At 41.5% G+C, this 21,315-nt stretch overlaps 1 protein-coding gene across 10 annotated transcripts in view; it reads right to left on the bottom strand.

Annotated features, from left to right (window-relative positions):
• PFKFB2 (6-phosphofructo-2-kinase/fructose-2,6-biphosphatase 2) overlaps nt 1-21,315 on the bottom strand; it is a 63,763-nt gene that overhangs the window by 15,016 nt on the left and 27,432 nt on the right. For 4 of the 10 annotated variants that reach the window (XM_084853373.1, XM_084853372.1, XM_084853379.1 and 1 more), the window contains 5 exons: nt 20,537-20,599; nt 19,853-19,923; nt 15,455-15,646; nt 13,719-13,741; nt 3,030-10,155 (listed from right to left, as the gene is read on the bottom strand). In XM_084853373.1, the coding sequence (XP_084709499.1) occupies nt 10,080-10,155; nt 13,719-13,741; nt 15,455-15,646; nt 19,853-19,923; nt 20,537-20,599 (425 nt within the window). In that variant the 3' untranslated portion in view covers nt 3,030-10,079. Of the gene's footprint in view, nt 1-3,029; nt 10,156-13,718; nt 13,742-13,932; nt 15,647-19,852; nt 19,924-20,536; nt 20,600-21,315 lie in introns of those variants that run through there. The other 6 variants (XR_014790660.1, XM_084853376.1, XM_084853381.1 and 3 more) reach the window with 5 other exon arrangements.

Raw genomic sequence — 21,315 nt, 5'->3', positions numbered from 1 at the left:
TGGTGTACCAGCCTGAGCTGGTAAGATGCGCTCCTGGGCACCGCAGCTACCTGCACTTCCCCAGTTAGTGCAGACTCCAGAAGGGCTCCCAGATTACATACTTGGTCTTTTAGTGGGAGTGCAATCCCATCTAAGACCAGTTGTAAACCTCCATCCAGTTCATAAGTTCAATAGCCTCCCTGGGATGTGTAGATGGAAACGAGAGGTAGAGCTGCATATCATCTGCATACTGATGACACTTCAGCCGAAACCTCCTGAGGACTTTCCCCAGCGGTTTCATGTAAATGTTAAAAGCATGGGGGACAGAATGGAACCTTGTGGCACCTCACAGGCTAATGGCCATGGGGTGGAACAGAAGTAGGGATGTACGAAAGTCACTTACCTTTTGACAAAATGTGATTCGAGGTGGGGGGGAGGTGCCCCGTCCCTCCCCCCAAAATTCTGGCTGGGGGGGGAGGCGCCCTGTCCCTCCCCCCCTGAAATTCTGGCCAGGGGGGAGGCGCCCCATCCCTCCCGCCGTAAATCCTGGCCGGCCGGGTCTGCAAATGGCGGTGGCCGTAGCCACCGCTGTTTGTGTCCCTGCAGTCAGCCGTGATAGGCTACGTAAATGTTTACGTAGCCTATCATGGCCGAGTAAAAAAACAAACGAACAACCACGCATACGCAAATGGCGGTGCCCATGGTAGTCGCAATGCTATTTGCGTTCCCCTTATTTTCGCCGTAGTCTACGTAAATGTTTACGTAGACTAGATGTGTCAAAATAAGGAACGCAAATGGCGGCGCCCATGGGCACCGCCATTTGCGTATGTGCGGTTGTTTTTTTACTCAGCCGTGATAGGCTACGTAAACATTTACGTAGCTTATCATGGTATTTTTTTAAAAATCTAGCCGTCATAGGCTACGTAAATCTTTACGTAGCCTATCACGTTTTTTTTTTACTGGAAATGGTGGCGGCGGTAGCTGGTTGGAAGACCGGCTGCCCCCGCACCGCCACCGCCGCCGCCAGGGAGATTCGTCCAAGGTAAGTCCCATCCCGGGGGGGTGGCAGGGGGGTAGCAGACCGTTTTGCCACCGATTTTGGGGGGCTGAATGCGCTGGCATTCGGCCTCCCCGAGATTCATGGCGAAATTCTCTGACATCCCTAAACGGAAGTTCCCCAGCACCACCTGAGACTGCTCCTCCAGGAAGGACCGGAACCACTTTAAAACCATGCCTCCCAAGCCCAATCCAGATAAATGATCCAGAAGGATACCATGGCCAATGGTATCCAAAGCCACTGAAAGAAGAATCAACAGGGTTACACTCCCCACATCTATTTCCCGGTGAAAGTCATCAGCCAGGGTGACCAAGGCTGTTTCTGTCCCATAACCAGGTCTGAAACCTGAAATTATAGGATTGTAGTGCAATGCATAAAACACTATGGGCAGTATCCAAAGCTGCCTTTGCACTAGCGGGAATGGCTGCTAGCTCTTCCTAGAGCAGCCAGATAGTAGCCAAAATGAGTATTTCCAGAATGGAACAAGTCAGCGGAGCTTGCAGAAGGGAACTTGTGCTGTTCTGGAAATGCTAGTTTCTGTTTCCGGGGTAGTTCCTGGAAGTGCTCGCTTCCCGTTGAGCTAATACTACAGCCATTCTCACTAGTGCGACCTAATGAGCGCTGGTGGGCTGCCAACTTTGAATACCTTTGCATATTAAAAGTGCTATCAGATAACATTTGCAGAGATGCTTGATCAAGATCTCTTTATTTGCAAATTCATTGTTCTTAATATTTATTATTATTTATTATTAAATTTATTAATCGCCCATCTGGCTGGTCACCCAGCCACTCTGGGTGATGTACAACATACAATAAAAACAGTTTAAAACAATAAAATTCTACAATAAAAACATTTTCTAAAATACCCTAACCCACCCCAAATGCCTGCCTGAACAACCACGTTTTTAATGCACGACAGAAGCTCATTAAAGAGGGGGCATGACGGAGTTCCCTAGGGAGGGAGTTCCACAGAGTGGGGGCCACCACAGAAAAGGCCCTCTCCCTCGTCCCCACCAGTCTAGCTGTCCTGGCTGATGGGACAGAGAGAAGGCCATCCGAGGCTGATCTTGTTAAGCGGCCTGTCTGGTGCTGCTGGAGGCGCTCCTTAAGATAGGCTGGGCCGGAACCATATAGGGTTTTAAAGATCAAAACCAACACCTTGAATTTGGCCCGGAAAACAACTGGTAACCAGTGCAACTCCTTCAGCACTGGAGTGATATGATCTCGCCGGCGGCTGCCTTTAATCAGGCGAGCCGCCGCGTTCTGTACCAGCTGCAGCTTCCGAACCGTCTTCAAGGGTAACCCCACGTAGAGCGCATTACAGTAGTCTAAATGAGAGGAGACCAGGGCATGTACTACCAATGGGAGCAGATGGTCGGGAAGGAAGGGGCACAGCCGCCGTATCAGATGGAGTTGATATAGCGCTGTCCGGCTCACAGCTGACACCTGAGCCTCCATGGACAGCTGGGAGTCCAAAATGACCCCCAGGCTGCGGACCTGGTCTTTCAAGGGTAGCCGTACCCCATTCAACACCAGGTCAACATCCCCTAGCCTCCTCTTGTCTCCCACCAAAAGTACCTAGGTCTTGTCAGGGTTCAGCTTCAGCTTATTCCTCCCCATCCAGCCACTCACCGTCTCCAGACATTTGGACAGGGATTCTACGGCCAACCTTGGTGAAGATTTGAATGAGAGGTAGAGCTGCGTGTCATCCGCATATTGATGACACTGCACCCCAAACCTCCTGATGATAGCCCCCAGCAGCTTCACATAGATGTTAAATGGCATCGGGGAGAGGATGGAACCCTGTGGCACCCCACAAGTAAGTGGCCACGGGTCCAAAACCTCCTCTCCCAGTGCTACCCTCTGGTACCTGCCGGAGAGGAAGGACCGGAACCACCGCAATACAGTGTCTCCAATGCCCAACCCCTCCAGGCGGTCCAGGAGGATACCGTGGTCAACGGTATCAAAAGCCGCTGAGAGGTCGAGGAGAACAAGGAAGAAGCATTCACCCCTACCCAGAGCCCTCCTCATATCATCTACCAAGGCGACCAAGGCCGTTTCTGTCCCATGCCCAAGTCTGAAGCCCGACTGAATATGCATTTTGTGCAGTCATTGTGTGGCATACATTATTAAATTAACTACTTGTGGCTTATAAAGCTGAGTTTAAGCATCTTGTGACTGGGACAAACTATGAAAGCTGAGAGTGATAAAGGAAACAAATATAGGAATATAAAGAAGCTGTGTCGGTTCCAGTAGTTCTTTAAACCCGCTTTTGTAGTTCAGGCCCTGTTGTTCACATCAGATTATTTTAATACATGAACTGTCTCTTTGGACTAAGCTGCCCCAGGTCACTTTCTCCACTTCTTTGAAATGAGCAAAGACCTGCCCAGCATTAGGAGAAGCTAGGGCTCAGGCAAAGAACTCAGACAAAGAAATCCTGGGTGATTATACCCTTATAAAACAATATGTGCAAAGATGTTTGTCACATTTGTACAGGTACAACAAAAAACGGGTAGGGTGGGATTCAAGGCACTACAGGTATAGACTCCAGCCACAATATGTGAAACGGCTGAGTAAAAAAACAAACAAACAAAAAAGGGCAAACAATATGTGAAACATATTGTTTGCCCTTTACTCAAAATGGCCTGCATACAAATAAAAAAGTGCAATTTTGCCTCCTGTTTTACAATTGCTACTCATTTTCAAAAGGGCTCTGGGAGGAAGTGATGGGAAAGAAAGGCAATGAGGCTTGGTGGTTTACATTTACAGAACAATTTTATTTACTCGGTCTACAAGGAAGTTCACAATTCAAATACAATTATTTAAGACATGACATCACAATTCAGGCTTCCAAATTCCAGCAATATGAAAAACTGCTGGCTTTATGACTTATATTTCCTTCTGCACAGAAAGTTACATGACAGTCTGATACTTTTTAGAAGGACTGACATTCATTGTGATCTCCCTAGCAGCCTCTTTCAGTCTACTCCAATAGCTAACTCAAGACACAGACAAAAGGATTCTTTTCAAGGCTTTAATCCTTTTACAACTTAATGACTCTTTCAGATGCTAATCACCAGCGACTAAGCAAGGAACAGCACTGGGGAAAAGATAACAGAGTAGCCTATGCTCCAGGTTAGGCAGTTGGTCCCCGTTTGAAGGAGAATCAGAGGAAGACCTTGAACTTATGGGCTAGGAAGAGATCCTCCCTCTTTCCCTTGGGTCTTTGGGACGCGAACGTTGCTTGCACGCCAAATGAGTGCTATGCCTCCTTTCCGCGCCCTCCAACTGTCGTCGCTCCCAGCGTCGGCGTCGAGCATCCAGCAAACCCCCCTCCAGCACTCTCTCACTGCTAGGGTCACTATCTATCTCAGGAATGCTGGCAGGAGGAATCTCTGCCAGCTGCTGTGCCTGTGAGAGATGAGCACGCTCCTCTCCCACGGATTGCTGTTCCTCCTCAGAATCAGAACTGCTCTGGGGTTCTATTGGCTCAGTTTCCACCCTGACATTCATGTTGCATGAATTGCACGTATAGATCCCCGAATTAAACACATACCCATGAAGAGATGTATAAATGGCACATTTGTTTTTTTAAAAAGTCCTCTTTCTGAAGAACAGCTTCCCATCCTACACAAGCTACTTCCATATGCTACTTCAGCAACATAGGGTGGGGTGAGGCTTAGAATCAACATGTGATTCTGATGTGGTCCATGTGCATGTATACATGTGCTTGTTAAAATCAGGCCATGCAGTCTAGCCTTGCTACTCCATACATAACTTTTTTTTTTAACCTGGCCCCTTCATTATTCTGTATATCAATGTGCCAACTTTCTCTATGCTCTCCTTTTTGCACCACTATATGGAGAGCAACTTTTGAGATCCCAGTGTCTGGTTGCACGAGATTTGAAACAAACATTCAAAAACAACAGTTTTCAACAGAAACATCTGTATTCCAATGTAACACTACACAATGGTTTAATCCTATGTGACTGAGCCTTAGGCTCGAACACTCCCCCCTTTCCTGGTGCTGCTGTGAAGAAATTGGGAATCTTTGCTTTGTTTTCAGCATACCGTAGTTTTCCATTATGTCTGAACTGGGGAAAACTGGCTAGCTGTAACTATGATTTCTTTGAACAAGCCAAACTTAAATGTGAGTTACTAACCACACTTCCCTGTTCAGAAGCAATGACAAATGCTTCTGACTTGCAGCCAATATAGAGGTGGGAAGCAGGCCCATGTATATAAAGCTAAACAGTACATCCAAACCAAGCCAAGCAAAAGTTGCAAGTTGAGTTTTCTTCAAGAAACATTTAGATAATGGTTTTCACCCAACCTCTACCCTCTACAAAAACTGGACAGTTTTAAAAATCATATTCCAGTCTTCCAAGTCATTGTATAACTTTTGTTTTTGACAATATCAGCATTATGCGGTAAACAATGTATATAACCATTGAATAACTGAAGACAATCACTAATATTCATAGTAAATATAGACAGTCAACAGACATGATTTAGATGTAAGGTATAATATATTTCTCAGGTAATTTACTTAGCAATACATTCTCGGCTTGAACAAACTATTCTATAGAGAAATGAAACGCAGCACAATATTTTAACATACAAAAATATCAGTGGTTCCATTCTCACTGATGCAGCTTCTGCAGATGAACATAAATATGGCTATAGTTACAAATGTGCGACCATATAAATGCTTCGTGCAGCCCTAGATTTATTGTTTCCTGATGCCAATACATCCCTGGGCAACACAGAGTGGTACAAAGGACTTAATTGTCCTGGGGCTTGGGCCTAATTTCAGCCACTATTAACAGAAAGAATTAGCATTTGGATTCCCAAGGAATAGATCAAAATGGGATATAAGCATGCTCTCAGTTGTATGCCCCCATCCAGTGCATAACTATAATCACTGCTTCAAATCTGTAATAATGGGGAACCTGCAATTGGCCCAGTTTAGACAATGCATCCCCGATTAACCAGTAGTGTGCTGTATGATGGGTAGCATGCATGTGACATAGTTTTAATTCTAGGGTAAACACTGAGCATCAAAACTGTTTCAAATGCATAAGCTTTTATTATTACCATTCTAAGAAATTCCACTGAGTTAATAACAGAGAGCTGTATCCAATGGTTTCTGTCTGCCAGCAAACGTTACTGGCAGAATGGATTACCCCTCTTCCCTGCAGCCTCCCATATGCCCCCCAAATCTGCTCCAGAGAATTGGAGGACCCTCTGAAGCAGATTTGGGGAGTGTGCAACGGGTGCAGATAGGTGAAGAGGAAGTCCCATTGCATGAGTGGAAGTTTACTCACATGACGATGGATGCGGCTCAAAGTTGCCGCAAACATCGGTGGGGTTAATACAACAAAAGACAGAGTGCATCTTGTTTGAGCACTTAGAAAATGTTTCTGGCTTATAAAAAGAAACAGATGGGCAAAATAAAGGTGGGGGGGGGGGCCTCCAAAGAGTTCTGATGCCATCTCCATATAGTTACTTTTTGAGTATATGCAAAATGTTCATATTTACATGTGCAAGACAAGAGAACATTATTTTAAGCTTGTGCATTATTGCAGCTTTGTTAAAACAGTCACATTGCTTTTAGTTGTACAAACATTTAATATACTTGCTACAGTCTCGCTATTATTTCAAGTTTATCATTAGGAAGCCAAAGACAGCAAGGCACATTGCTCTTTAATTTGAAATACAATAATTTGTCCCAAGGAACAGGTAATTCGCCCATGAAAATGTTTATTATGAAATGACAAATTAAGAAACATAGTTTTTAAAAAAAAATCCAGGTGATTATCTCAAAGGATACATCATGCTCCTCAATTCACAATTCCCATAATTGTTCAAAGAGGAATCATAAAATTCTGGGAGAGAGCACAATATAATGCCAGATGACAGAAGACAGGAAAGGTGCTAGGAAACAGGCTCTTACTATGGCTTTGCCACAGTTGAAAGTGGATAGAATTCCTTTTTGAATTCCATTTTTTAGTTTTTTATTTATTCATTACATTTATACCCCACATTTCTTCCACTGTGGAACTCAAGGTGGCTACATGTGGCTCCCAGGTGGTCTCCCCTCCAAGCACTGACTAGACCCAGACCTGCTTAGCTTCAGCAAGGTGGTTGCCTCATGTGCTTTCAGACTATGACCTGGGACCTATGACCTCTAACATGGTCTATATGTACCAGCAAGTTCCATCCATAACATTTACGTGAAAAACTGGCTTTGTATGATATGGTACAAGTAAAAGGTATAAATTAAGGCCATTCAGTGAAAGACTATAACAATTTAGGCTATGAGACTACAAAAATTGCAGATGTCAACTAGTTTGATAAACTAGTAAAAGAGTAAGCTATCTCTTCACTCCCTTATTGCCCTTATTTGTTCATTGCCCTAGAAAAAGGATGAGGCTATTGGACTTTTGGTTCTAAGAGCAAAACTAGACATGTTAGAAATGATTACTTTGGATTAAAGCATGCAAAAATGTGTGCTCAACATTACATCCATCTGCTCAGTAAGGTAATGTTTTCTCATACCTTACTGAGCAGGTACATATTATTTATGACAGGGAAAGCTAAGGTGGGATCTCCCCAAAAGCCTTCAGAGATACAGTCTGGTATCTTTACTGAATAATTCTTAAAGGGGTGGTAGTTCAACAGTTAATAATGCGCATTAAAGTGTAACTCAACTTCCTTTTGTCCTTAGGCTAAGATTATTTGAGACTAAAATGTGGCCTTGTCCAAAAGCAATTTTGCTTTGTGTAGGTCCACAATAACTGAAGACAGATATTGTAGGTGTCTACTCTGCAATCATATGGTTGTGTATGTGGAAAAATAGACATGCATTCTGAAAACGTATTTGACAATATATTCAGAGTCCTGAAAGTGTACTGATTTTGTGGAACAGTGTGCAATCTACTAATCCTTTCTTTCTGTAACAGTTTTATGACTGACCTAATGGTTTTGCCTTTCTCAAAGTGCTTACATTTGTACATGACAAAATCATATCTATATAAAGTGCTAGGCTTTGTGATATGGAAGTACATACTGACCTAAAGTGATCAGGAATGGTGAAGTAGGAGAAATGCCAGGGCTAGGTAGATTGTGTTTGTGAAGTACTCCCAACTGAGTGAGATAAAGCTAGTTAAATACAGAAGTAATTATCACTATACTGACCAAGGGCATCTCTACACCAGCCTAAAATCCTGCATTTAAAATGGGGCTTTCTGCTTCCGTTTTAAATCCAGGATCACAACTGACTCCCATTACATGTGTTTCCTTTCTCCCCTCCCCTCCCCTTCCCCCCTCCCCGTATCTGAGTCTTTCATTATCTTTCATTGATCTCGCTCCTCTTCTTGCTGCTTTAACTCTTTTCACAGAGGAAACTCAAGCAGAACTCAAAGGAGTAATTTGATAGCTCAAATTACCTAAGGTCTGTTTAAAAACGGAACAAAGGGCATTTAGTGCAGGAGACGCCCTGGAGGGTCACAGCAGGTGGTGTCATGTAAAGAGCCTGCAAACTTCCGTGAAGGAGCAATCTCATTTGCAGGATAAAAGCTCAGTGTGAAGGAGGCCGAACTCCCTAGTAACTATGAACAGCTCCCTTTTGCTCACACAATCAAAAGTTGTTAAAGAGTGGTAGAAATCTGATCATATTAATGCTTGTGTTAATGCAATCCTGATTAGTCAGTTCTGCATAACTGTTCTGTTCTGTTCTGTTTTCCAAGAACTCCTGTTCCTACATTGCAGCCATCAAAATGGTTTTCCTCATAGCATTTAACTGTGAACAATTATGAACAAAAGAGGCTTTTTGTTCTGAGTCTGTCTTCCTCACACATACTCACAGTTACATATCTAAGAGAGCATCTGGACAGGCAATATTTTGTTGACCTATTCGTCGTACAAAGATGTAACACATCCCAGGATCTGTCACTGTACTCTGCTTCCTGTTTTAATGGAATTTTTTTTTTTCCTTGAAGAGATACAAGTTTTATGTAACTGGTCTGAGAAGAAGTCTCATGGTGTCATTTTTCCTGGCCATTGTCCCACCTTCTGGTCCCTTCACTAATCAGAGTATTTAAAAAATATACAAATATACTTTGACTATTGGGCATGTAATAAATAAAAAAAGACATTTAACTGTGAATTCATACCATTATATCTGTGCACTCATTCACCTAAATCTGGTTATATTTACTTGTCTCATTTCCCAGCAAACTGGATCAGATTTATCAGGGGGCAGATGAGTGCAAGTTCACAAATTTTGTATGTATCAGGTTTAAAAACGAAACCTGCAATTGCAATTATGGCTATTTAAGCACTAGTGTTTGGGAAATATTCTCAGGACAGTCAGGCACAAAACTGAAACATTCTAGGCAAACAATAAATGACATTGTCCATGCAAATCATTTTCAGATTCTTTTGAGAATGTTCCCATTAAGGCAAGCATGGGAATAGTGCCAAGTATCCAAAGTACATCCCAGGCACTTGAATCAAATCCCTGCATCCATTTCCTAACAAGCAGCAAATATTTAACAAAAACATTTCTCTATTACAAGGCTATGAAATCACACCCATAAGCAGCAAGTGACTACAGATGTATTAGTTTCTAGGGAAGCTGCATTCCATAAATAAGTAAAAGAAACTCCTACAGGTGTTACAAGGGAGTTGATACCATCACCAGTACATGCAGGGCAGAAATCTCACTCCACAAAATAAAAACGCCACATAAAAATTGTCACAGACATAGATACACACACACACACACACACACACACACACTTCACGGGACAGCAACAGCTAACACAGAATTAAATAAAAAATCAGATTCATATGAGCACAAGTCAGGTTCACACCTAAAATGGAAAAAGCTGGTATATCAAGAGAGATTTGCCTGTTACATTTGCTTAAATAATGAAGCAGAGGGGAATGCAGGCCAGCATAGTTGCAAAACAATGCAAGACGAAAGAAATGTAACAGACTGGCCATCCTGTATACAGGTTTGTAGCAAATGCCTCTTTCATGGGACAATCTCACTTGGGTTGGTGGTAGAGACAGACACCAGGGGCTCACAGATGTTTGCGTCTGATTTCTCCCTGTAGAGAGGAGAATAACAGGACATTCACATTATGGTGTGAGAAAGAGACTACACCGTACTTTCCAACTCTTCCTGTTCTGCTCCTTCGGGACAACTGGCAATACTGTCTACTCTGTGCTGTATAGCTCATATAGCTGGCACTGTTTTAAGCCATGCCATATCATGAGGATATAGCAGCATATATGGGTTGTGTGATCAGCATCAGATCCAATTGTCTTTAACTTCCTTCCTAAGAAGGCCTCTGATGATTTGCGATGCCTGTCATTTTGATCTTTTTTTGTTTATTTTCTGATGGCCACTGTATGTTTTAGAATGTTTTAGTTGTATACGTGTATATGCCTATTTATATTATACTTTTATTGCTGTACACCTCCTGGATATATTTTATACGACAGACGGTACAGACATAATTTAAATCAAATCAAATAAAGGAGAAACAAGAGGGATCCTTTCACAAGGTGGCAGTGAACAAATGTACAATATCCAAATCTACAGTTGCTGGAAGGTTTTGCAAAGCATCTAGTCACTCCTGGTAGGATTAGATTATTTCATATAAACGGAGTGTGGCTCATAGTACTTAACACACACTCTCTCTTCAAAATAGTGAACAAGCATTAAAAATCTACAGGTGCCTTGGTGTTTACGTTGGAAGAACCTTTAAAGGGAATTGAAATTTTAATGAAAAAATTAGAAGAATTTGGAGCAGTGGCAGGGTTCAAAGTTAATAAACAGAAAACAAAAATTGTAACAAAGAATATGAATGTTCAAGAAAAAAAAAGTTGATGGATAAGACTGGCTTCCAAATTGAAAAGAAAGTAAAATATTAGGGAGTCTTTTTGACAAATATCAATTGTATGCTTTTTCAAAATAACTGTGTTAAAGCATGGAATGAAATTAAACAAGATCTATTAAAATGGGAAAAATTACAACTATCACTTTTGGGAAGAATTGCAACGATTAAAATGAATGTATTACCTAGAATGTTATTTGTGTTTCAGATGATACCCATTATTACATCGGATTTACCTTTTAAGCAGTGGCAGAGAGATATAACGAAGTTTATATGGCAAGCAAAAAAAACAAGAGTTAAAATAAAAAAATTTACAAGATGCAAAGGAAAGAGGTGGCTTGGGATTATTACCAGGTTTTAAAACCCATTTTTCTGCCTGCTGCTTGATGTGAATAAAAGAATGGGTGACGTTGAAAAATAGAAGACTTTTAGAACTAGAAGGACATGAACTGAGATATGGGTGGCATTGTTATTTGTGGTACGATAAAACAAAAGTGAATGTAGATTTTAATAATCATTATATAAGACGGGCTGTATTAAGAAATTGGAATAAATATAAATTAAGATTATATCAAAAAACACCATGTTGGGTATCTTCACAAGAAGCAATGCATAGAAGAGAATTTGATAGCACGCATAAATGGGTAAGATATAATGATTTACTGGAATTGTTACAAGGGGAATATAAGTTAAAATCAAGGGAAAACTTATTGGAAGAAGGTTTGCATTTGGCCCCCTGAAATCCATGGCGGAACGAAGCCCCCTGCCTTCCCCCACCCCACGAAATGGGCCCAGAATGGAGCCTACCTTTGTTGGTTGTTCCGGTGCTCCTCGAATGGCGGCTGCGTCTGCAGCCGCCATTCGCATCTTTCGAATGGCCGTGATAGGCTACGTAAATACTTACGTAGCCTATCACGGCTAATGCAGGGACACCATTTGCGTCCCTGCAGAGGCTGTGATAGGCTACGTAAATATTTACGTAGCCTATCACGGCGAAAAAAGGGAACGCAAATGGCGGCAGCTAAGAAGGACTAAGGCTAAGAAGGAGAATGTGTGTCAAAGCTGGGATTAACATCTAGAAGGTTCCCATGTCAAAGTGCTCAGGTGTTTTTTCCCCCTTAAATTTGGCTTTATCCCATCTCCATGGGAATGCACAGTTTGCCTTGAGGAAACTGTCAGGGCTGAGCCTAGGCCCCTTCAGATTTCTGAGGACTCCGATTCTGAATCAGAGCTGGAACAGCTAGATCAAAGAATAGGGGAGGAACCTCCCTCAGAGCCCCCAGGTGTTTGGAGAAAATCTTCCCAAGGCCTTGACAAACAGATGGCCCAGGCTGAGTTGCCACCTCCGCCCTCCCACCGTAGGAACAAATGCTTACAAGGAGGAGGAGGAAGAGGGGCACAACTTGATAGATGCCAGAGAATGTCGCAGGTTGAAGCAGGCAGACTTAGGAATGGGGCTAAGATGCTCTGCCAGGATAGCCATTCTTAGAAGTCAACGTAGAAGGGAGCTGCCCTAAGGCATCACCGTTAGGCAGGTTTGACTGTTGGTGTCCACAGGCAAACTGTCACAACTTCACTACCCAGCAGATTGTCTTCCCTAATAGATCTTAGAATAATTGTTTAGAGCCTGGGGCAGTTTGAGAGCTTCCTTAAATGTGCATTATGGAAACACTCTCCTTTATCATAAAAAGCTGCAAGTGCTTGAACTACGAGTCTGTTGGTTTTTTTAATTGCGGAGAGGGTGGATGATCAAACACAACAGAAACAACTGTGATTTAGCCCTGAATCCTGCTTTTTTAGGTAACCACTCATCCCAATACAGAAATGTACAAATAAGTGTAGATTCAATAGGGAGCTGCAGCCAGTTATTATTCTCTGGAGTGCATATCTATGGGACCTTTAGGGTCCATAGCTCAGTGGCAGGGCACATGCTTTGCATTCATAATATTCTAGGTTCAGTACTCAGCCTCTCCAGTAAAATAAGGATCATAAGTAGCAGGGCTTGGAAAGAACGCTGCTTGAGGCCTTGGAGAGTTGCTGATGATCAGAGGAGAAAATACTGGGCTAGAGAAACCAATGGTCTGACTCTGTGGCTCAGTTCGCATGTCGCAATATTTTTGTTGTGAATGAAGTGGGAGTGGTTAGTGTGCTGGTTCTTGGCCGCTTCCACTAAGCTAAACAACCCAGGGATGCTTGCTCCTGCTTGTTCATGGTTAAGCAGGGCTTTTAAAACTCTGGGTAGCCGTGACATGCAAACCAGGTCAGTGGGTGGTATCCAAGTTAGTCTAACATAAGTCCCATTCATTTCAATGCGTCTACTCTAAGAATGACTCACATTGGATACAACCCACTATAAGGGAGATTTATATGTTCATATTATATTATTATATACATGCAAAACACTTATTTGTTACATTCATGCCTCACATTTTTGGGTTACAACTTGAAAGATATCAGGTATATACCTAAAAAGGTAAAGTGTGAAGTGGTCCTAAGAAGGTAAGGTGCAAGGTTGCTTAAAGGTACGCTTTATACTTGATACTTTATTGCTGTACCTGATTCATCTTGCTTATCTGAAATATATAGAAGGCTGTTGATCTATGGACTATATTTCACCCAGCTTATATGGATTCTAATTTACAGGAGTGTTATTTGATACCTTATCTTTATGCACACTTCCCTTCTAAATAGATATTTAATCATATCTTGGTAAATGTCTCTTAATCAAAAACATACAGCACCACATGCAAGCAGTTCTCAGTGATACTCACAGGCAAGCACTTCTCACTTGAAGCTGCAAAGGAAAAAAAACAGCACAGGAAAGCTCAAGCTGCAGTTCAGTGAAGATATAAAAAGCAAAAAGCAGAACAGCATGTGGAGATAGAATGGAAGCAATCTCCACAAACAAGGAAACGAAAGCCAGCTTGTATCCAAAGTGACTGCAAAATGCAAGGAAGTGAATGTTCAAGAGCTTCTGGGCTGGCATTATTACACACACAGCTCATTTTCAAGCAAATGCAAGTGAGCAGAAGGTGCTAAAATAAGCTCTCACCTATATGTTAGCCCAGGCCCAAGAGACACACTCCAGTTTTAGAAGGAGCTATTTGCTGGAGTTGAGGCCACTAGCCCACTGTCAGTTACGGTTTTTAAACTGATGCTGCCTCAGAAAACTTCTACAAAGTAGAGCAGTATTTCAACACCACCTTTATTTTGCAAAGCTTCTGTGTATCTGCCTCTAACACAGGTTTTGCTCATATATTACAGTGGAAAAAATATGGACTTCGGTCTATCATAACAAATGAACAGGATTCTAGTCTCTATGCCAACCTGGTGCCCTCCAGATGTTTTTGACTCCCAGAATTCTTGAGTATTAGCCACGTTGGTTGGGGCTGATGGGAGCTGAAGTCCAAAACATCTGGAACACACCATGTTGGGGAAGGCTGCTCTATGCAGCCTCACTCCAGGAACCTGCCCTAGAACAGATCTCTATTTGAAGTAACCACCAGAAATCTGGCTCTTAACTACATTTTTAGAATGTATGTCATGGCCAGCAAAAGAAGCAGCTGATGAAAAAGAAAACAAACAGAAACAGGCAAACAACAACTTTTACAAAAGAAGATTTTTTTTTGGCAATGCACTCAAATCATATTGGACATGTTGGTGAAAACGTGTATTTATTCAATCTAAAGGCTGGATGTAGCAGCCTGAATCACTGCAAACTACAGCAAAAGGCTATATACTTTTGTATAGTAAATATGAATATATGCTGTAAAAAAGTATGAAAGTGTAGTGCATTGTGTAGAAAAGCAAATGAAGCCGATGTACTCAGCTACAAACTTCTGTGGATCTGCCCAATTTCTTTTTAAAATGCCTATGTTACATAAAAGCCTTTATCTAGGATGCTTTTGCTTGGTTAGAAATGCTTTTCATTTTTGTTGGGGGAGCAGGGGCTGATGAAGAAAAGGAAAGCTTCTCTGCACTTGGGAGAATTCATTATTACTTTTGAGGGTCCAAATAAAAAACTTTAAAAACCCCTCTTTAGGCTGGAATTCTCAACGCTGAAACATCCAAAATATATAGCTATTTGGAGCGTGTTGGGTGAAGTCTTTGGCAAAAATCTAAAAGGTCACACATATAGGTCTTTGTACCAAGGTCTTCTGGGCTGCTCCCCACTTGATAAGTTACACCTGAAGGTTGGGGCCTCTCTGGAGTGGCATTAGATGTGGTGCAAAAGGCTATAGCTGGAAGGGCAAAATGGCAACATGCCTTTGCAGCACAGAAGCATCCTAATCACACAACGGTGGCTCTTTGGATCCTGGCCTTTGATAGTAACTCCATCCAATGATCCAATATAAACCCTCCCCACCTTCAATAGTTTTTAATGGTCACGAAAAAGTCAACCTCTCTACATTGTGAAGAACAGCAGTGGCAGCAGGTGCCATAATGCTGTGCAGATTTTTGCAGTATGTTGAATTGGGACAGAAGGTTAGGATAGAGGAATTACCACCTGAACACTGTCTTGCAGCTTCTGTTGATCAGCCCCATCTTGAGCCTCCAGGAACAGCAGAGACCCTGCTAGATTGAGAGGCTTGCTCCCAACACTGTAATTGCGAGGACGTTTTACTGTGTCCGGACTCGCTAGTGGTGTAAAGCTGTTCCTTCTCATCCTTACAGGGGTTTGGCTCTTTGGAAGGTTGTTCTGATTGAAAATGGAGGATATTATAAGGAATGAGAAATCCAGCTACAAATCTTAAATCAAAACTAATACGCCTGAGTATTTCTGATGCCAAACACACACACACACACACACACACACACAGCTATATTCATAACTCTACTTGGCATGGTGCACTCTTATTCAAACAAACCAAAGGATTTCCAGTCTCTTGTACAATTCACTCAAGCCTAGAGCCATCAGTGTATGTGTTCTGTCTGAGACTGGGTTCATATATCATTAGGCCACCAAGTCCCTTCCTGTGGTAAAGGACTGGGGGCACATTTTCCCCCTCTGCTATGTACTTTATTTATTTTATTTATTGCATTTATATCCCGCCTTTTTTCCTCTTGCAAGGAACCCAAGGCGGCTTACATTATCCTCTTCCTCCTCTCCATTTTATCCTCACAACAACAACCCTGTGAGGTAGGCTGGGCTGAGAGTCCGTGACTGGCCCAAAGTCACCCAGTGAGCTTCCATGGCTGAGTGGGGACTAGAACCCGGATCTCCCAGTTCCCAGTCCAACACTCTCACCACTACACCACGCTGGCTCCCCAGTTATAAATAAATACTTCACTTTTAAAACTTTTAAAATTTTAAAAATTTAAAAATAAAATTTTATTTTAAAATAAATAAAAACTATTTATTTGGAAATAAATACTTCCTGTAAGGTGCAGGAAAGGATTTATGTGCTCACTCCTCCACCACAGGGATTCAGTGGCCCAGGAGTATATGATGGTGGCTTTGCTTCTGCTTGTGCAAGACAAGTACCAGATTATTGCTGAATTCTCTTAGTCACTGCAGTTCTTCATGTCCCCCTCCCAAAAAACTTCTCTTGAGGGTTGGGGAACCCTTGAGAACAGTACGGGATGTAACATGGAGGGCTGCAGTAGATATGGGGAATAGTTGAAAATCTGGTGCCTTGCATTGCACAAGCCACCACTGGATATAACCCTGTGTCTTCAATCCATGTTTGGATTTCTCCAGGAACTTCAGTAAATCAATATAATTGTAAAAATATCTAAAACACCTGACTCATAACCTTTTGGGAAAGCTATTATGGAGTGACAATGCTAACTTTCCTTTCATTGTCGTGAAACAACAGCTGAAATGGCAGCTACTAACTAGACAATTTTGAAACAGACAAGTATAAAGAAAACATCAGAATGAATGACTACTTTCTCCCCATCTCTCCATTGCAATTTAGATTTGCCAATCTGTTAAAAATGTCCATGAAGTATATCTAGTCAAAAAAATCTCAATAAAGTTCAGCAGAATGTGTATCTTATCAGGGAAGAAAAAGGCTAGGGAATGTTGTTTCTGAAAATGACTGAAGAATGCTACAGAAAAAAACAAACACCACTGTTCAGGATCACAAGGGCAGTTTAAATATCAATTGCTATGAATATGGCTCAAGGACTCTGTATGGAGAAATATAATTCTCCCTCATAGGTTATATGCCTTCAGATATTTTTCTTAAACAAACTCCAGCTGTTTGACTTGTGAAATTGGGGCAACCTGATTTTCAGGGTCTACTTTTGAAACAAGTGAAAGGGTTGGATCCGGATTCAGTCAGCACAGACCCTTTGAAATGAATGGGACTTCAGTTACTCATTATTAATTTAAGTCCCACTGAATTCAATGAGTCAACTCTAATTATGATTAAATCTGGATCCAACCCATGATTTTTGCTGCTGTGGGTAAAGAATCATCCTCATACATGTGGAGTAGAGTGCCTTCAGAGTTACTTAGCAGGCGCATTCCTGGGTGAAGGGTTGTGGCAAAACAATTCTCCTTGGGATGCTCTAACAGTTGTCATGATGGCACATCACGTAGCCCTCATGAGCCCTTCTGCTGCCCAGAGCAGGCCTCTTGCATGGCACAGCTGTGTCATGGAGGGACTGTCTGGAAGTGATAATACGGTACTGTTATATTTTCCTTGCAATTAGACCATACTACTTGTTCCCATTCACTGCTCAATCAACGTAGTGACATTGCCAGACTATCTGGCTGGGGAAAGGCGACTTACACATTGCCAAAAAAGAGAAATTCATCACCAAAAAAGAGGACAGAAGAGGACGCTAATTTGCATAACATATGCACATTTATATGTACAGATGCACATTGATAAATAACTGGTATAATTTAAATAGTAATATATCTCACCACAGTGGAGAATACTGACTAGGTGATCTGTGTGCTTGCTCAGTCTGCTGCCCAGGTGCTAACTGCTGATGGGAACATCAAGGCCCCTGCTTTCCCTCCTTGTGGTCTGACTTCAAGCTAGACTCTAACTGGACAGCACAAGAAATAGAGGACAGTCCTCTGGCAGCTCTCAAAAAAAGAGAATTGTCCTCTGCAAAGTGGGACACCTGGCCATCCTACAGACTATTCAGTTTTGGTTTGTTTTTCTATTTTTCATGAAAAAACTTTTTAGCTTTCTTTATTTGCCCAGAAATCCAACGAGAACTCAAATCAATACAAGAATATTCTACTAAGGCTACATATGCCACTTTCATGGCCTTTGGAGCTGTACTATTTTAAAACATGCCTTAGGTTTTGCTATGTCCTAAAAACAGTCTAGTTAAAACTTATAGTCCATGCATACTTTTGCTATGCATCTTTTCTCCTTATACCATTTCCAGTATTGTTTTGCTTTGTGCGAGCCCCCAAACACACAACATATTCAGTCTACATATAATTTAGATTGGATGTGGAAGGCATGGTGGGATGGCTGGGGGGGGGGGGGGGCTGGTAAAAGGCCTTCCTACAGAGGAGAGAGTTTTGCTTCAGGGGTGCAGAAGACAAAAGCATTTTGCAATGGAAATGAACATTTTGGCAATTTTAGGTTTTTTATTCACATCACAAACTGACAGAAACAAGACTTCATGTGTGAAAAAAACACTACAGTGGTATTAATAATGCCCTGGAATTTATTTCCTTGGAAAGTAAAGCCTTCAAATCAGCAAATTCTTCAGGTATATATTTCATGACATATTGTAAACTAGTATAAGCAGCATGTAGGAAATTTAGCATATTCAAAGCACTTAATGCTTTGGAACTCCACTGTATGTAGTAAGGAAATATTGTTGTGAGATTGTTAAGAAGTATCTACTGCAACAGTTATAACAGCAGAGCTGAACCCAAGAGGACCACATATTAAAAAAAATGTCTTTCATGAAATAACATACACATATTTTCTTCCATGTGTGACACATTGATATGCAGAACGGGCATTTGTATCTACCACGTGAGTTTAGAGATCACATTTCAGCTTTATAATATAGTTACGGCTACCTCAGCTTCCCCAGATTTCCAATCTGGTTGTATGTGTGATAAAATTCTCCTTACCCTGTGACAGTATGGACAGGGAAGGTAAAGGTTTCCCAAGTGGTTATATGCACAAGGAATATGTCACTACTTAGCAAATGGTTGCCTGTATTTACCCTATATTTCACATATAGCGAGAGATAACATTACTTACTAAAAGTAACAACAATTACTAGGTACTGAGCTACCTAGGTCAAGCTTTTGAAGGACAAATGATAGCTGTAGCCTTCAGATTTTACAGCTCAATATTCAAGCAAACAAAACAGACTATCTGGAATGCATAATGCTTTTCTTTTTGCCTAATGCCTTCATAACACACTTTAAAACTAAACTAAAACATACAAAGAGAAGAATATTAGAAAGTTCATGTCTAACATTTTCCAAGATATACTATCATGATAGGCAGTTATTTTTAAAAATGCATAAAGTCAAGGAAATGCATTATTCATAGCTAAACAGTGTTTAAATATTGTTCTTAAATATGACAATTCCTCACAGTAAATTTGATTCCAAATTCTAGCCTAGTAACTGTTCAAAAAGCAAACTACCACAAGAGGATCACTTTTTCTCAAACAGTTTTGGGAGGGCAGAATGTGCCAGAAAAATCCTAATTTCTTCTTCAGTAGGCCCTATGTGCATTTAACTAAAAACAGTAGGCCCTATTTGCATTAAACTAATGATTTTGAAAGGCTTTACACCAAACCTTACAACATGATCCACACCTTAATGAAGCCAAAGTGCTTGGACCTAGGTTGTTGACGTTAATGGGACTGGGCAGCTGAAATCCAAGTACTTATATAATCACGGATTGAACTCATGTAAAACAGAAGACACAAGCAAGGATTTGTATCAAGTACTTACTGCTGTGGATGGCTTGTCTCGGTGTGTGTCCACAGCTTCAACATTCAGGGAAATCATTTCCAATTTGCACCCTTTACAAATTAGAAAAAGTAAGAAACTTTAACATCGTGTATTGCTTTTGGGAAAAATACTACAACATTAAAGAAATAAACCAGCAATGTACACAAAGAAAAACACTGAAATACCTTAGTTCCCAAACTGAAATGGGGAGGGGTGGGGAGGCCTATGCAACAACTGGAGGGGAAAGTTGCCCCCCAATAATTAGCTTGACATATTTTTTTTATCATGGCAAACACTTCAACAAGATTGGGCCAGTTTATGTCTGCATATTTACAATGGGAAACCAAGATACAGGGAGGTTAAGGCTGCAATCCTATATACACTTACCTGAGAGTAAGTCCCATTAAACTCTGTGGGACCTACTTCTGCATAGACATTGTCATGGTCAGCAGCTTAGCTGGACTTTCAAGGACCACACTTTGGCCAAAGCTGAATATTCTATTACAGCCATGACAACATGCACAGGATTGTGCTATAAATGACTTTTTCCTCTGTGAAAGGGAAGGTATCTGAAGCCATGTCTCAAGTTTTAAGCTAGCATCTTAACCACTAGATCACAGTTTCCTGTCTCCCTTGTTCCAAGCAACTGATACATGCCCATATAAGTAAGTAAAAAATATTTACCATAAGCAACTGGTGTGAGCTTCAAGATGGTATGAAGAGGGCACTTCAGGTAAGGTAGCTCATCTATAAGAATACAAGTAGAAATTAAAGGCTAGACATACCAGGTATGGTCCAAAATCCAAAATGTACTGTGTGCAACTCTCCTTGTCGCCTCTATCCACAGGAACTTAACTGTATACATTTGTGAATGAATCTACAGACTCAGAAGAGTGACCCTGAGAGAATGTGGGAAATAGGTAAAGGAGGCGGTTAATAACCCAAAGTGTTCTGTTCGTCAATGCAACACCATCCAGTATACAGCATTCTTGTATTGTTTGTGTATTATTATTTTTAAATTAAAATTTCTAAGAACATAAGAAGAGCCATGCTGAATCAGACCAAGGGTCCATCCAGTCCAGTGTTCTGTTCACATAGTGGTCAACCAAGTGCCTGTGGGAAACTCACAACTACAGAAGTGCAGTAGCACGTTCCCTGTCATGTTCCTGAGCATGCTGCCTAGGCATATTGCTTCTGAACCTAGGCATGTTATCTCTGATTCTGGAGGTAGTATATAGCCTTCAGGACTAGTAGCCATTGATAGCCTTCTCCTCCATGAATTTGTCTAATCCCCTTTTAAAGCCATCCAAATTGGTGGTCATCACTCCATCTTGTGGTAGCGAATTCAATAGCTTATCTATGCACTGTGTGAAAAAGTACTTCCTTTTATCCTGAATCTCCCATCAATCGGCTTCATGGGATGACCCTGGGTTTTAGTATTATGAGAGAAGGAGAAAAATATT

The sequence above is a fragment of the Heloderma suspectum genome, chromosome 4 (genome assembly GCF_057233095.1).
Source record: "Heloderma suspectum isolate Gila_16-S chromosome 4, 16-S_ref, whole genome shotgun sequence".
In the NCBI taxonomy this organism is placed as follows: Eukaryota; Metazoa; Chordata; class Lepidosauria; order Squamata; family Helodermatidae; genus Heloderma; species Heloderma suspectum.
Note: the sequence above shows the minus strand (reverse complement) of the source record. Positions and strands in the feature narration are given on the sequence as shown.